The 17,264-nt window shown below is 34.1% G+C and overlaps 7 protein-coding genes across 7 annotated transcripts; 5 read left to right on the forward strand and 2 right to left on the reverse strand. All coding sequences in view use genetic code 12, as the record gives it.

Annotated features, from left to right (window-relative positions):
• Nucleotides 1-1,244: 1,244 nt before the first annotated feature.
• Nucleotides 1,245-2,621, forward strand: J8A68_000735 (ucp12; the record flags this gene model as incomplete). The annotated part of the gene is made up of 1 exon (XM_049410441.1): nt 1,245-2,621. The coding sequence occupies one exon, from the start codon at nt 1,245-1,247 to the stop codon at nt 2,619-2,621; it is 1,377 nt and encodes a 458-aa protein (XP_049265947.1).
• Nucleotides 2,622-2,809: 188 nt separating this feature from the next.
• Nucleotides 2,810-5,611, forward strand: J8A68_000736 (uncharacterized protein; the record flags this gene model as incomplete). Its single annotated transcript, XM_049410442.1, has 1 exon — nt 2,810-5,611. One exon carries the CDS (start codon nt 2,810-2,812, stop codon nt 5,609-5,611), a length of 2,802 nt encoding a protein of 933 aa, XP_049265948.1.
• A 232-nt stretch (nt 5,612-5,843) lies between these two features.
• Nucleotides 5,844-8,111, forward strand: OPT7 (Opt7p; the record flags this gene model as incomplete). Its single annotated transcript, XM_049410444.1, has 1 exon — nt 5,844-8,111. One exon carries the CDS (start codon nt 5,844-5,846, stop codon nt 8,109-8,111), a length of 2,268 nt encoding a protein of 755 aa, XP_049265949.1.
• Nucleotides 8,112-8,327: 216 nt separating this feature from the next.
• J8A68_000738 (uncharacterized protein) lies at nt 8,328-9,893 on the forward strand (the record flags this gene model as incomplete). The annotated part of the gene is made up of 1 exon (XM_049410445.1): nt 8,328-9,893. One exon carries the CDS (start codon nt 8,328-8,330, stop codon nt 9,891-9,893), a length of 1,566 nt encoding a protein of 521 aa, XP_049265950.1.
• A 63-nt stretch (nt 9,894-9,956) lies between these two features.
• J8A68_000739 (anaphase promoting complex subunit 2) lies at nt 9,957-12,329 on the reverse strand (the record flags this gene model as incomplete). The annotated part of the gene is made up of 1 exon (XM_049410446.1): nt 9,957-12,329. One exon carries the CDS (start codon nt 12,327-12,329, stop codon nt 9,957-9,959), a length of 2,373 nt encoding a protein of 790 aa, XP_049265951.1.
• Nucleotides 12,330-13,022: 693 nt separating this feature from the next.
• On the forward strand, nt 13,023-13,981 carry J8A68_000740 (NEDD8 ligase; the record flags this gene model as incomplete). The annotated part of the gene is made up of 2 exons (XM_049410447.1): nt 13,023-13,025; nt 13,088-13,981. The coding sequence occupies 2 exons, from the start codon at nt 13,023-13,025 to the stop codon at nt 13,979-13,981; spliced, it is 897 nt and encodes a 298-aa protein (XP_049265952.1).
• Nucleotides 13,982-14,125: 144 nt separating this feature from the next.
• TRY6 (Try6p) lies at nt 14,126-15,505 on the reverse strand (the record flags this gene model as incomplete). The annotated part of the gene is made up of 1 exon (XM_049410448.1): nt 14,126-15,505. One exon carries the CDS (start codon nt 15,503-15,505, stop codon nt 14,126-14,128), a length of 1,380 nt encoding a protein of 459 aa, XP_049265953.1.
• Nucleotides 15,506-17,264: the final 1,759 nt, after the last annotated feature.

The following is a 17,264-nucleotide window of genomic DNA, read 5'->3' on the forward strand; positions in this document are numbered from 1 at the left end:
TTGCAATTCCTCCCTTCAAACTTTTCAATTAATGCAGTTAAATCGATACCTCGCCCTCCTTTATAAGTTTCAAAAATTTCCACGAGCAGGGGGGCGGAACGTTGAGCTCATGGTCCACTTCATTCACAAATGGGTATCATATGCTTCAAAGAGTCTTTACAATTATTCTTATTCACTAAGCCTCTAATATGCCACTGAAATAAGGTTTTAGGCACTGCTGCTTTTTGCCTTTAAAGTATATTGTTTTCTGTTTGTTATATTTCTGTATGTTAGTATGTATAAGAACTCAATAAACAGATTGTATATGTAAAAAAAAGAAAAATTTTGCTTCGATTCCTTACAAACTTGCAAATGACAAAACCGGTAAAAGAAATTCACATGAACAACAGTTAAAAGCCACTGGATGGCATTCCTACGAATATTCAATGTCTTTGGATATTGAATAAAAAACAAAATAAATCTTGTTGAGCCATTTTACAAAGTTTTATCGTTGGCTGCAAAAAAATTACTATATGTCCTGCCAAGTTCTCCTTCTCCCCACCAGCAAAGTAAACACTTAAACCCAGTATGTCCGGACAACAAATGAGACAAATACTATTGATTAATCATGTTTGATTAGAGACAAGCCTAACAAAATCAACAAGAAATTGACAAAAACGAAAATTTTATAGCCATTTAAATATCACTGGAGGTCAAAGCCGGATTTTCCAAAATTCAGAAATTGATGCGGTGGCTCAATTGGTAGAGTTTTGGATTCCAAATCCAACGGTTGCAGGTTCGAGTCCTGTCCGTGTCAATTCTTTTTTATTTCTTCAATGGTTATATTATAAATATCATAAATAACATAAAATCAAATTTGAATTGAATGAAATTGATTCATATTGTTAAGATTTTTTAATGATTAAAAAATTACGAGGATCCAACAAAGCTTATTTTTTTTCTTCTGTTCATTATTTGCGTACTTAATTACCTCAAATAGTAAGAAGCTCTGACGTCATACTGGTTTATGGGGCGTTTACAAATAAGAAACATCATTATCAGATAGTAATCTTAGATCTCTAGCATTAAGATACAGATAATTAGATATTATCCCAGAATATGGTATTAGCTTTTTGTTTAATTTAAAGTAAATCCTTGTTTCAACCCAGAGCGCTACCAATACAGATAACCTGAAAAAATAAAACTTGAAAAATTTCCATCTCTTCAGTATCCATCATCTTGATCTTTCCTCTCTAACACACACAATGGCCAAGAAAGCCAAATCCAAACAAGCTGAGCCAGAAGCTCCTGCCAAAGGGAAGAAAAAAGGAAATGACTCCAAATCATCCTCACCCGCCCCGACTTCGGATGATATCAAAAAACCTCAACGAGGATTAGCCATCGGAGAAAATTTTGGTTGGACCGGGAAATTACCAGTGACATTATTAAATGAACATTGTCAGAAGCAAAAATGGGGGAAATGTCAATATGACATGTCAAAGAAACCAAAAGGATTTGTGGGGATTGTGACTTTGACTTGGGAAAACCCTAAAACCAAAGAATTGATTTCAATTAAATATGTGCCTGATTATGAACCTAAAGCGACTACTAATGAAGCTAGACATATGGCAGCGACTTTTGTATTGCACAGGATTAATTATATTAAAAACATGAAGATGTTGCTTCCGATTATATTTAGAGATTACTGGCTGGAGTTGGAAGAAAAGAGGCTAAAGTTATTGCAGGAGAATAAAGGATTACATGACATCAAGTATAATGTGAATCCATTTACTGTGTATTTGCAACAACAAGAATTAAATGAAAAGAAAAAGAAAGAAGAGATGATTAAACAACAAAACGAACTAAAGGTCAAGAAGCCCACAATAAGTATAGGTACAACAGCGGACCAGAAATCAAATCCAAGAAAGCAGCAATCAACAAAAACAATTGAAGAAATCGCAAAGGTTCCTAGATTTCCAAGAAAAGTATGGGAGAATGCACCATTTATTGATATCCCCTCAGAAATTAGAAACTCAATTGAAGTATCTATCAAGAATCATATTGATTGGGTAAATAATGATCACGATCTACTTATTGACAATCCATCCTTGTCTAAAGTGTATTTGCAACAATTGTTAACTCTTGGTTTCAGACAAAATCATATTGAAGAATCTTTCAAGTACACTTCGAAGTTCATTGATTCTATAGAATGGTTATTGTTTCATATCCCTGAAGATGATTTGCCTCCAACTTTTACCAAATCGGAAAAGGATTCGCAAGTCTCAGTTAAGATTTCTAAAAATATTCAATTGGAATATATGTTGGGCAGACTTAGACAATCGGGATTCGATGATGATCAGATATTGGCAGAATTGAATCAAAATGATAACGATGAATTTAGGACATGTATTCAGTTGACCCATAGTTTGTTGTCATACATTCAAAAACAGGAAATGGTTGAGATGTCGAGCGAAGAAAGTCAAGAACTTTGGGAACAAGAGTTAGAAGCAATTGAAATGTCAGGATCCACGAATATCAAATTGGACGACAGCAAGAAAGTTGTAACTATTAAATTAAGTCNGAAGCAATTGAAATGTCAGGATCCACGAATATCAAATTGGACGACAGCAAGAAAGTTGTAACTATTAAATTAAGTCCGAAAGACATCCCGCAAAGAAATGTGCTTTCACTTAAATTATTCAAAACTGACAAATATCCACAAGAAATTCCAGGCATACATATTGTTGTATTAGATCCAAGTTATAAATTAGCAAATTATGTCAAATTATCTATTCTCAGAAATTTAGTGCAATATCTTCTTGATAATCACATGGTAGGAGAATGTATGATTTTCTCAATTATGGAATGGCTTGAAGAAAACATTGCTAGAATAATTAAAGATCCTGGTCAATTGGTTACTGGATCTATATCAAGGAAACCATTACAATCTAAGAATACAAACACTCTGACAACCATCTCCAAAGCCGGCTCATCCAGAAGAACCAACACACTCTCAAAGCGAGAAATCGACGAAATCAAATCTCTGCACATTAAGAGGGCGTCCAGTTCAGAACTACAAAGCTCAATCAAAAAACGATCCAAGTTACCCGCCTGGGAAAAGCAACAAGAGTTAGTTTCAATTATAAACTCCAATAAAGTCACTCTTATAACTGGTGAAACTGGGTCTGGTAAATCCACTCAATGTGTTCAATTCATACTTGATCATCTTAATTCCCAAGAAGACTTTCAGACCAACATTGTATGTACCCAACCTAGACGTATTTCCACAATTGGATTAGCCGAAAGGGTATCTGAAGAAAGAGTGGATAGATTAGGGAATGAGACAGGATATATTATTCGTGGGGAGAATAAGACGAATTCCAAAACCAGAATTTCATTTGTGACTACTGGGGTTTTGTTGCGTATGTTACAATCATTCTTAGCGTCAGGTGCAGACAACAGTAGTACCAACAAATCAACTGTGTTTGATAACCTTGGGTATATTTTCATTGATGAAGTTCATGAACGTTCCGTAGATGGTGATTTCTTGTTGATTATCTTGAAGAAAATATCGAGCAGTTTTAAGAATTTAAAGATTGTTTTGATGTCGGCTACTATTGATCCAGAAAAGTTTATGAACTTTTTTAATAGTCCTTTGAAACATGTACATATTGAAGGGAGAACCTTTCCAATTAAGGATTATTATTTGGATGATATTTTACAAGAGCTTGATTATTCCTTTGAGACCTACGATGGCGAAATTGTAAAACCTCTGGCGGATTCTCATTTTTTCAAATCAGGAAGTTTAAATTATGATTTAATAGCAAGGTTAGCTTTACATATTGATGAAAAGTTAAACAAAGAAAACAACACTGGATCCATATTGATTTTCTTGCCTGGTATAATGGAAATCAATCAATGTCTAAGAACCATAAACAAACTATTTGACCAAGAAGGCAAGCAAGTCATGTCGTTACCATTACATTCAGCTTTAACATCCAACGAGCAAAGAAGAGTCTTTAAATTCCCACCTAAAAACACAAGAAAGATAGTAATTTCTACCAATGTCGCCGAAACTTCTATTACCATTCCCGATTGTGTTGTGGTTATAGATACAGGAAGATCAAAAACTATGTTCTTTGATACGAAATTAAACACCACTAAATTGATTGAAAATTGGTGTTCTCAGGCTGAAATTGGCCAGAGAAGAGGTAGATCTGGTCGTATTACCAATGGGAATTGTTATCATTTATATACTAAGGAAACAGTGGAATCAATGCTATTGCAACCAATTCCGGAGATTAAGCGTACTCGATTAGAAAACTTATATTTGATCGTTAAAGCCATGGGTATTAATAAAGTTGAAGAATTCTTAAATAGTGGATTAGACGCTCCTGATCAGTCTTCATTGGTGAAATCAAAGAAGTTTTTACATGATTTGGGAGCATTAATTGATGATTCATTATCTAGTTTGGGGAAATATTTGTCATATTTGCCAACTGATCCTCAGAGTGGGAAATTGTTGATTTTGGGATGTATTTTTGGGTGTTTAGATATTTGTTTGACTCTTGCTGCTATAAGTTCTACAGGTAGTCCATTTATTAATAGTTTTGACGAAAGAGATAAGATCAAGCAGGTGCAAAGAACATTTGCTGAATCAAATGGTGATTTTATTGGAATGGCAAATGCATTCACAACATACCAGGAGATGAAAGATAATGGAGCCAATACCAAGAAGTTCTTATCTTCCAATTATTTATCATATACTACCATGAATGAAATTTCGTCCACTAGATCTCAATATGTTTCATTACTTATGGATTTAGGGTTTGTTCCATTGCATTACAAGAGAAGTGGAGAACAATATCAACAATTGAATAGAAATTGCAAAAATTATCCAATGATAAGATCAATTATAACCGGTGCATTCTATCCACAAGTTGCTAGAGTCCAATTCCCTGATCCCAAGTTTTTTAAATCGGCACAAGGTTCAGTCGCGATTGACCCGGATGCCAAAAAGATTAGATTTTGGGTTAGAAATGAACAATATATTGAACAGTTACAATCCGAGAAGATGACAGAAAATGAACAATTGCCGGCATCGAGAGTTTTCATTCATCCATCATCAGTTATTTTTAATGACAGTAACTCTGATTTCACAGTTGATGAAGAATTCTTATCCAAGATATCCAATGAAGATGGAAGTATTGATTATCAACAAGCGAGAGAATTAATGAACTTGAAGCCACAGGCACCAAAATCATCAGCATCGGCCCAAACGCTCAGATCGTCGTTCGTAGTATTCAGATCATCCCACCACACATCGAAATTGTACGTTCGTGATATTACTCCAACTTCAACGTTTGCTACTTTGTTGTTTGGAGGAGATATTAATTACAACTTAACAGTTGATATTATGAGAGGACAGACATCTCCAGGTATTGTATTAGACAGTTGGTTACCAATAAGAACTTGGTGTAAGAATGGGGTGTTAATTAAGAGATTAAGAAAGTTACTAGATGGTTTGATCGAGGATAAATTATCCAATCCTCATTACATCGACACAGAAGATTTGGGTGCAAATATTGATGAAGATATTTTTCAAATTGTAGAGAAAGTCGTGTGCTTGTGATCAAAAGGAAAACAAATCAAGGTGATCACGTGAAATGTTGCAACCAGATCTTTGATTTCGGAGTTTGATCGGCTCTTACCCAATTGGGAAAGATGGCATCAATTTGCTAAGTGATGGCCCCAAATTACTAATCGAGACAATTTATGGCAGATATAAAATCCCCCACAGAACATTCTCTGTTTTTTTAGATAAATAGACGAATTTTATAGAGTTCTTATACAATAAACGACAAATGACTAAACTAATAGAAGATCATATAGAGAGCTCGTCGACCGAAGAGAGCGAAGTACTCATACCGAAACAACAAGATGGAATCTCTCTTAAATCAAAAAGCAACTACGATTCCACAGATGCATCTGAAGAAGATGAATTTGATTCCGATGTTCTTGAATTACCTCAAGTAATTAGAGAAGTAGTTCCCCTCGAAGATGATCCTACCATTCCTGTTTTAACATTCAGATATTTCCTATTATCAATATTATTCATCATACCGGGAGCATTTATAGATACCATGAATTCATACCGAACAACATCCGCAGCATACTCGATATTTTTCGTGCAGATTGTCTCACATTGGATGGGAAAATGGTTAGCCAAAACATTACCGAAGAGACAAATACGAATTTTTGGTTTACCTCCGATCCACCTCAATCCTGGCCCATGGTCAATTAAAGAAACGGCTATGATAACAATCACAGCAAATAGTGGAGCAACAGGAAATATGGCAACCAATGCCATCTCATTAGCTGATTTATATTTTGGAGAGAAAGTCCCTACTTTAATAGCAATAGGGTTCATGTTTGCAATTGTCTTTGTGGGATATTCATACGCGGCAATTGCCAAAAACAGTTTGGTTTATGATTCACAATTAACATGGCCCCAAGCTTTGATGCAGACTACATTATTACAGTCACAAGCTAAAGCCGATAAAGATTCACGACATGCTAGTAAACAGATGAAAGTCTTCTTTGCTGTCTTGATTGGGGTTGCTGTATGGCAATTCTTTCCAGAATTCTTGTTTCCATTCACTACTTCATTAGCCATTTTATGTTGGATTGCTCCTTATAATGAAACGGTAAATTTTATTGGGTCAGGTTTGGGTGGAATGGGAGTATTGAACTTTTCATTAGATTGGGCAAACATTACTTCCTCAATTATGTTATATCCATATTGGGTTCAAGTTATACAATTTGTTGCGTTTGTTATAGGGGCATGGGTGCTTATTCCATTCGTGAAATGGGGTGGAATATTTGATTTCAAGTATGGATTAATGAGCAATAGTTTATTCACCGGGAATGGGACTATATATCCTACCCGAGAATTGTTGACTGCAAATTTAGAATTGAATACCACTGCATATGAAATATATGGTCCTGTTCATCTTGGAGCTCAACGTGCTTGGAATATGTTTTTCGATTATGCAGCATACGTAAGTGGAATCACTTGGGTGGTATTATTTGGATGGGATAAGTTCAAATTAGCATTTCATAAATTTACAAATGGGGGAGAATACTTGAAGCACATGCCTAAAGACAGATTAAATAAATTACAAGCCAAGTACGAGGATGTTCCAATGAAATGGTATTTAATGTTATTTATGATATCCTTTACTATATTAATGTCTATCTTTTGGAACGGACATATGTTTATGCCATGGTGGTGTTTAATAGTTGCATTGATCATGGGTTCAATTATCGTGACGCCTTTAGCTTGGCTTTATGCATTATCCAATTTTCAATTAGCAATTGGTACATTCAATGAATTAGTCTATGGATATATGATTCAAGGAACGAAAAGTAGACATCCAGCGGGTGCATTAGTATTTGGATCCATTGCTGGGAATGCATGGTATCGAGCCCAATTCCACTTAGAATGTATGAGATTAGGATTTTATGTGCATTTACCTCCCAAAGCAGTATTCTTTTCACAATTATTCGGAGAATTTATCGGGATTCCAATAAATTATGTTGCATTACGTTGGGTTTTGAAAACTAAGCGAGAATATCTTAATGGTACCAAAGTTGATTCATTACATCAATGGACGGGACAAACTATTGCCGCAAATCATACAAATGCTATCCAATATGTTGTATTAGGTCCTACAAAACTTTTCCAGAATTATCCATTATTACCATATGGATTCGTATTGGGATTGATGGGTCCTTATTTAATCTATAAGTTACACAAAAGATACCCTATGGATGGATTTAACTTATGGAATACCACCGTATTCTTCTCAAGTATGAGTAAATTCTATGGAAATATTTCTACTGGGTATTTATCAAGATTCATTGGTGGAACTATCACTATGTATTGGGCATTCAATTATAAGCATAGTATCTGGAAGAAATATAATTATTTATTGGCAGCTGCAATGGATACTGGATATAATTTGGCAGTGTTATTAATTTTTTTGATGTTTTCGTTGTTCACTACAGTTGAGATGCCTAACTGGTGGGGAAACAACGCAACGAGTATCGAGCGATGCTTTGCCTTATAGAACAAATACCTTATGTAAATATATATTATAGATCTAGACCTTTCTCTATGGTGTAATTGAATAAACTGTTGATATTGGTACAAAGTACACGACTCTATAATTTTACAGGTTTTTTTGTTTTGTCTGCTGGTTTTAAAAAGTGAAATTGAAAACTAACCAAGTTCAATATTCAATCTAATTAATAATAAAACCAAGGGGGGAAGATTATCAAATACAATGGAAGGAGGAAGTAATTCGCAGAGAAGCACACCAACGTCTTCCACCCCAGAGACAGAAATAAATCAACAGAAGGCAAGACTCTTAGTACAGAAGTTAAAAGAAGAGATTCAACTTGCAAAAGCTTCAACTGATCCTGCAAAAGCAAAAGCCCATTATCAAGTAGCAGAAAAGATTAAACGTGTATTGCTCACATTTCAAGCACAACAGGGTGCCAAACAACAAACCAATGAAGGAACTCCCAGTTCAGGATTAGGTTCTACACCAGTGGTTACACCAGGAGGAAGTATTATTCAACCACCCACTATCAATTCAGGAGTTACTTCTTCGGTTGCTTCTCCTTCTGTATCATCCTCTGGTGCAGTCTCAGCTATACAATCGCCAAGCCCTCAAAGATCAACTCCTGTACCAGCGTCAGACTCTAATACATCAAGCACGGGAGGACAGAAAGTCACTGTTGAGAAATTTAATCAAGTCAAAAATAGATTGAAGGAACTCTATGACAAGGTGAAAGCTTTAGAAAGCAATCGAGCTTTAGAAACTGATGAAAGCAAGAAAGCAGCCATGGAGAAGGAAGCTAAAATATTGACTACACAATTGCAGCAGTTTCAGAAAGTTGCAATCTATATGAAGAATCAACTAGTGCAACAGGGAAGAATTTCGGGAAGTACCACTCCCGTAGGGAACATGAGCTCACGTCTGGCCACGCCACCCATTTCACAAGATACATCGAACAAACCACCCGTTCCAGCAGCTACAGCACAACCAATTCTCCAACCTCAGCCTGTAGCAGCAACTACTAATACAACTACCAGCTCCCCAGCGGTCAAAACAGAAGAATCCAACAAACCAACAAAGACAGAACCTACACCCAAAGCAACACCCGCAGCGACAACCAAAGCCAAATCAGCAACGCCATCTAGCGCGAAGACCACCACAGCTCCTACGCCCACCGCAACAGCTGCCCCACCCGCTCCCCCTGCAGCAGTTCAAAGAGCAATGACTACGAATAGCGACATACCCAAACTCAAACAAGCAATCGCCTCCACCACCGCAGCTACAACTACTCCCGCCAACAATACAAACCGAACTACCACCACTTCAAGCATCACTTCTTCGACCATGCCAACCTTGAACAGATTCGCATCTAGTCTTGATATGAGTTCATCTTCATCAACGGTCACCCCGGCAAATATACCAGATAATGGAGGTCGAGTGTTGACGAAACGAAAGCTCGTCGAGTTGGTGAATTCCATCGCAGTCGACCAATATGGGGATACCAAGACCTCAGTAGATGTGGATGTGGAGGATTTATTCTTGGATTTGGCTGATGACTTTGTGAGATCCGTAGTTGGGTTTTCATGTCGATTGGCCAAACATCGAAAGATTGATGAGAATAAGATTGATATTCGGGATTTGCAATTGAATTTAGAAAGAAATTGGGGGATACGGGTGCCTGGATATGCCATGGATGAGATTAAGGCAGTGAAGAAATGGCAACCAAATCCGGAATATGTAGAGAAGGTGAAACAGATTGAAAAATCGGAAAATAAGGAAAGAAAATAAAGAACTGTTAAAAGTTAAATATGTATTATTATTATTAAGTATTAATAAAAGGTAGCCACCAAACTAATTCTTTTTAAGATTATAATTACCGTTCTTAAGCTCGAGTTTGTTTTCTTCCACGAGATAGTCCAAATATTCTTCTAATGAACTATCAGACACATTATTGATATCGATTTTCTCCTTCGGAACCATTATTTTCAACAATGTTTTGATTCTCTCTCCCGGTAATGACGTTATATTCTGTAGCATTGTTATAATATGTGATTCTAATTGATTTAATTCGCCAAATCTGTTATTACCAATATCTGCGGATTTTTGAGTAGCTGAATTATTACTTGAGGTAGCATTACTGAAAGCCATAATATCACCATTCGCATCATCATCTTCTTCATTTACAATATACAAAGTTTTGGTTAATTCCATTAGAATTCCTTCTTTGACCCAATAACTTAAGCCTTTGGATGCCATGTATTCACTCATATTAAGTGTTTTCGAGATATAGCTCACGGATAATTCACTTTCTTGTTCACTAAATAACGAGATGATTGCTGCCTTATCTGGAGATACTTCATAGGCAATGTTTTGCTTCTTGAATTCAATATTCAATTTAACTAATCCTAAATTAGGAACGAATTTCAAAGTCCGACCCGGTTTAATTTTTGAATAAGTTTGTTTGAAGCTTTCGAATTTTTGTTGAATTATTGTAGGAACATTAAAATTAACATTATTGATTTCTTCCAATACACTAGGCCAATATAAATGAGATAATACCGAACTTGAAAATACAATATTATCTGTGTTATAATTTTGAGCATCTGCTTCCTGTTGTAATAATTGACTTTGTTTAATATCTCGAATCATGATATCTAAAGTTGTAAAATTATTCTTACCAAATCTTAATTTCAATAAATTCAAATTTGATTCAATTTCATTAATATCCTTAAATTTGATCAATTTCTGACCAAACAATTTCGTAAATTCATCTATAAAGATTTCTTTTGAATTAAATATCGAAATTAAGGATTCTATTATGTCTTCCAATTTACCCTTTTTAAAATCTGGCAACGCATCAATTGGATCAGGAACCCAATTCAATGAATTATCTTCTTCATGTTGTTGCTGCAACATTTTGGGACTTCTTGAAGGTCGTCTCAATTCTTGGGCCAATTCATATAATTCATTAGTTTCGTGATTGTCATCTAAGAACCCATAAACAAGTTTTATAATTATATCATCTCTGAATTTAAGATATTTCCTGATTGGTCTAACAACTTTATCTAAAAGTACACCCTTTGGATCAATAATTAGAAACGATTTAATAGTTTTGGTATAAGTAGTTATCACATCTATGGTATTTGCTCCTGAATGCAATAAATTATCTTCACATTTTTTTATAAACATTTCAACTAATTTTGTTCTTTGAAAAGCTTGGGAATTGTAAGAATACGGGATTTTATTGAAATCTCGATGATTAAATTTCTGTGATAAACATTCATGCAAGTCATTTAAAGCGTGATAAGTGTTGGGGAACTTTAGAATTAGGGAGTAAATTTCTTTAATTCGTAATGAAACCAATTCATCGTCAGCAATTCTGATCAAATCGTAAAGTAGAAACAGGTTATCAACTTGATGATTTCCAGGATGTTGTGGGGATGTTGAATAATTAATTACTATTGAAAAACTAGGGAATATCTCTCGTTCAATGAAATTATTTATATCTTGTAATAACGGTTTATCCCAAACACACGTACAATTTTGAACTATATAATGATTAATCCTCTTAATGGATAACTTGATCACAATATCATTCAATTGATTCGTAAAGTCGATTGAAACCAAAGTAGTTATAATATCAATTAGATCTAAAGAATTTGCAGATTCAGGTGATTTAAATAATGTTTCATTAAAGTAAATACCCATTTCATCAATAAAGTTCGTTTTATCAATCAAGAAAGAACTTAATAATAAACTCAATTTCTTAATAAGCACTCGTTTGATCAGTACAGTTAAATTCAAATAATCAGATTGGATCCCAAAATAGTACATAATTGCTTTAATCATATCTATAAATTGTAAGAATGATAACTTATTACCAACCATTATAGGCGACTGAAAGAATTCATTAAATTTTCCATTAATTGAATTCAAATATAATCGAATAAATTCCAATTGGTTATGTTCATCCTTAAGACAACTTCGTATAGCAGCTTTAATTCTTTGAGAAGGTTCTGGAAATTTGTTATAGATTGTTGGGAAACCATCTTTATTGATATTACTTGTGGTTGTTAATAAATTTGGTGGGAAATATGGCGATAACCATTCAAGTAAGATTGTTATGTCATTATCTATTTCTGATTGGTTGTTGGATAAATCATTCAAATTGGGAGATGGAATAATTGACCTTATGATGTCTTTAGTTATAGCTATATCTGACATGATGTCATCTTCACCTGTACTGATATCAACAAACAAAGTTTCTTACAAAGAGAGAAACATAAATAGAGATTTTTTTTGGCAGCACATGTCGTCCTTTTGTATGCGACATAAATTTGATAGAGAAAATGTCGCACAAACTTTCAGTGTTGCAGCCATTCTCTTTGTCTTCACCACAGTTCATTACCTTACCAATATTAATCTAGAGAGCTTGCTTTACCAGTTACCAATTCATTGGGCTATGGAGTAGCAAGTCTAATGAGTTGTTATGCAACTGAAGATTTACTGAGACAGGGATCTGAAAGTCTGTGCAGAGTGGAAAACTAATTGCTAATATTACTGTCCATCGCTTTTGGATGTATTGAACCCGTTAGAATTGCTTACAGCCTCACACAGACTTGTCGGTAACACAGGGGATATATTACTCTCATTAACCAATCACATAATTTAATCGACTTTGCCTACTACCAAATCTCTTCTCTGGTCAAAACTTTCCCCAATGAAAAGTGAAACAAGATGTTCTTTTTTTCTTCTGGTGGTAGCGCGAAAGAAAGTTAAAAAAATAATCGAATGAGATTTATTCAGTCCCTTTTCTTCAAACCCTTTCTTTAGAAACATACACACATAGATACACACTTACACTTACGCACACAATTGATTTGACCCAACATAATCATTTTGTCAATAATATAACAGATGGTAAGTAACTCATACCCTCAGCTTTCTTACCCAGGATAACTTTACTAACAATCACTTACAAGTCCAATAAATCTCAAATTAAGCATCAATTTGCAGAATTAACAAATACATCAATAACAACAGCCGGACGATATTTAGATGCTGCCAACTATGATCTTTCCGTCGCACTCGGTACATACTTTGACAAACATCAAACATCATCCCCATTCTCTTTTTCTGCGTCTTCACCAAAGATTGACAATCGATTACTTGTCCTATTTAAGAAATATCAAGATGGAAAAGATCCAGAGATAATAGATGTAGATGGTACTATGGCATATTTGGAAGATTTGGATATATCCCCAGAAGATGTAAGATCTTTGACTTTAGCATATTTATTAAATTCCCCCAAAATGGGTGTTTTCACTAAAAAGAGTTTTGTTGGTATTTGGCAACAAAATAAAATATTTGATTTAAAGGGAATGAAGAATTTTATAATCAAATTTCATGATGCTTTAATTCATAAAGGTATCAGTTCAGCATCAGGATATGTTGATCTTCAAGGTGATGATTTGTCCCTTCAAGGAATGTATAATTATGCATTTGGATTTTTGATGGAGGTTGAAAATCAACGATTATTGGATATTGAAACTGCAATTGAATATTGGAAATTACTTATACCAATAATTATTACCTCTTATATGGTTGAAATTACACCGATTGATGAAGAAGATTTTATAACTAGTGTGAATGAAAGGATTAATCAATGGTATGAATTCTTAATTGAAGAAAAAAGTAAAAAGGCAATTACATATGATACTTGGTCAATGTTTTATTTATTCTTTAAAGAAGTGATATTGGATGATCCAGTGAATTTTAAGAATTATGATGAAATGGCAGCTTGGCCAAGTTTTATGGATGAATATATTGAATTTCTATATGATAAAGAATTATTAACCCCGTCATCTCATACATAAGATGTAACAAATAATATAAATATATAATAATAACCAAAAAGAATATAAATAACTAATATAAGTAAAAACAAATAAATAACACACCAAAAAGAAGTAACAAAAGAAGAACTGAAATAATAATACTAATATCAAAACCGAAACATGTTAATTCAACAAGCGATCAATACTTGATTTTCTTTTCAAGGACAATAAAGTCTTGGAAGCAGCATCTTGATCAGCTGAAACAGAATCTTCTCTATCAAGTGCAAGTGGACCTACTGGTTTAAATACTTTTTGTTTAGGTACTTCCAATTTAATATTAGGATTTATGGCTGGATCAGGTAAAATGAATTGATTGTTATTAAATGCTGCACCAGTCCCAACCCCACCCATGGCAGTAGAAGCGGCGACAATAGCGCTTAGATTAGCACTACCCAACATTGACGGTGAAAATGATAATGTAGATTTCAAAGGATTCGTGAATGGAGATGGATCAGTTGATCTCATACCCATATGTTGTGGAGAATATGAATTTCTAGATCCATATTGTATATTAGTGTACTTGTTCAACATTGTAAGTATTGGAGTAGTTTCTGGAGTCATGTTTGGAGAACGTTTTGGTAATTCATGAATACTTGAAGAAGTCGAGGTTGGAATACTGGTGGTGAAATTAGTAACATGAGGAGTTGCAGTTCTTGTACTTGAATTGCTACTACTAGTACTTGCATTTTGTTGAATAGGAACGGGTTCTTCTTCAGGTTCTTCAGCAATTGAATTTGTCTTGTAGAAAGGTTGTGAATTAGGAAGCACAGCTTGTTGATAAGGTTGTTGTTGGTATGATTGTTCCTGCATCTGTTGTTGTATTTGTTGTTGCTGCTGTTGTAATGATTGTGGTTGTTGTTGTAAAAGATCATTGAAATTAAAATCCTTATCGATATTTCTATATTGGTTAACATCTAAAGGTATCTTTGCAAAGTCAATACTAAAATCACTATGAGTTGAAGTATATGAAGATAATAATTCATGTTGCTTCCGTATTATATGATGTAAATATAAAATATATTCAACGGAAGATTTCAAAATGGTTAATTTATACATCCCATCAATCTTATTGTTATTATTATTGGCAGCAGCAGCTCCTCCCTTATTATTAGCTTGATTAGTGGAAGCATGAGTACTTCTACAAGCAGGTATCAAATATTTCAAAGCTTCAAATTCTCGATTAATTTTAATTCTTCTTCTCTTTTCAATTATTGAATGTAATTGTTTAGTTTCATGTTTTCTTTTAGCCAATTCTTCTGAATCAACATTAACTGAAGATCTTCTTCTCTTCTTTTTGTTTGGTTGTTGCAGGTTCAATTGTTGTTGATTAGTTACAATATCAAGTGGTCTACCATTAGTAGCAGTAGTAGCACCGTTAGATGAATTGGACTTGTTATATTCATTGGTTAAGATCTCATAGTTGTTGTCATCTGGATCCAATTCTTTGTTAAGTTGAATAATAGTTGTCTTTAATAATGGAGGGTTTGGAAATGATGAAGTCATGGTGATAGGGTTTACAGGTTCTTTAATGCGTAATTATATCGAGTAATATACTCTCAGAATTTATTATTGCAAAATACTTTTTTTTTAAAAAATCAATTGGGAAATATTAAGTTAGTTTTATATAAAAAAACCAAGAAAACTCGTTCCTTCTTCGTTAGTTACTGGTTAATAGGATTAACTGTGTATATGTGATAAGCGTAGATTTTATTTTCGGGGGTGTGCGGTTTAATAGCGAAATTATAAACTCAAAAAAAGAACCCACGTTTTCTGTTTTAAACATTTAAACTTTTTTTTATAAAAATATTTCTTTTATTATTAAAACGTTTTCCAGTCTTATTGCAAAATAATGACTCAAACGACTCGTAACTATTACCCTCTCAAGAGTTAAGAAAAAGGGAGAAGGGACAGGAAACTACATTGGCAAAAAGGGGGAGTAACAGGTCAAATAACCCTCACAAGATCTTAAATATCGATTAATTGAATAGAGAAAAACTTTGTACGATCTTTCAAATCGTTTAAACTTAAAGAAAGACACAATTGAGGAAGGCAAAGCAACGCAGATGAATAAAGAAACAAATGGAAGCACGCACGAGATCCTTGACCCCATGTGTTCATTCCATATGAGTTTGTCACAATAGACACTAAAACCTTCCCTGTCAATTTTCTGGTTTACGGAAACAAGTCACACGATTTCATATTTCTGATTAAAAATTATTTAAGAAGAATAGCCTCGTTTCGTCCTTTGAAACATTTTCTCGTTATTGAAATCTCTTGGCTTTATGATTTAGAGAGATTTTCTTGGTACAAATCATTTTGTCTACCACGTGGGTGCAACATAAAATTTTTAAGAATCTTGTGCAACCAAAAAAAAAAATGAAATAAGAAAAAAATAATGATTACTGTTAAAAAATATTTTTCTCATTGTTTTGTCAGTTTTTATTGAAGTTGCAGCCAAAAAAAAATAGGCCCCACGCAAACTAAATGAATGTACAATTGATAATAGAAGAGGATTATATACAGGAATAACATACATTTTTGACATATTAAGCCCCCCCTTGACCCCCCGAAACCAACAAGGGTGGAGAGGAAAAGTAAGGAGGTATTCCGCGTACACGTTGCTTTTTTTTTACAAGGGACACACGCACACGCTTATTCAGTAGTAAGTTTTAACACTCACGTGGACTCTTAAATCAAATGGGTGTGGCTTTTTTATTTTTCTTGTGAATTCGGAAGATTATCCATACAGAGAAGAGAACGCAATTAAATTGGCTTTTATACCCCATGAACACGCGGGAATTATGATTTCCTTCCATAACCGATATGTTGTCATTTTCTGTAATTTCTTGTATGACTTTCTTATGATCGTGTCCTCTTATGATACTTAAGAAGGATAAAGTTACGATAACAAAAGTTGGAATCATGACATGTGGGGGCCGATAGAACATTCTGTTAGACGGCCTATTTATAGCTAAATAAGCCCATTTTCTTTGCATGACTGTATTTTAACCCTTTATTAAATTAGTCACATAATTAGATAAAACAAATTTTTGGTTTAGTTGAGGAATGAAATGAACACGAGTTCTTTCTTTGTTATAATTCATTTTAGAAATGTAAAGAATATTACCCAAAATGAAGAACGTTTTTCATCAATCATTTCATTGTTGAACTGATTGCTTAATTAATAAAATGTGTAGATAAAAACAATGAGTAATAAGCAATAATAATCAGATTCTACGCCTCATAAAGTTTTCTATGGCAT

The sequence above is a fragment of the Hemisphaericaspora subhashii genome (assembly GCF_019202705.1).
Source record: "Hemisphaericaspora subhashii strain CBS 10753 chromosome Unknown scaffold5, whole genome shotgun sequence".
Taxonomy (NCBI): Eukaryota; Fungi; Ascomycota; class Pichiomycetes; order Serinales; family Debaryomycetaceae; genus Hemisphaericaspora; species Hemisphaericaspora subhashii.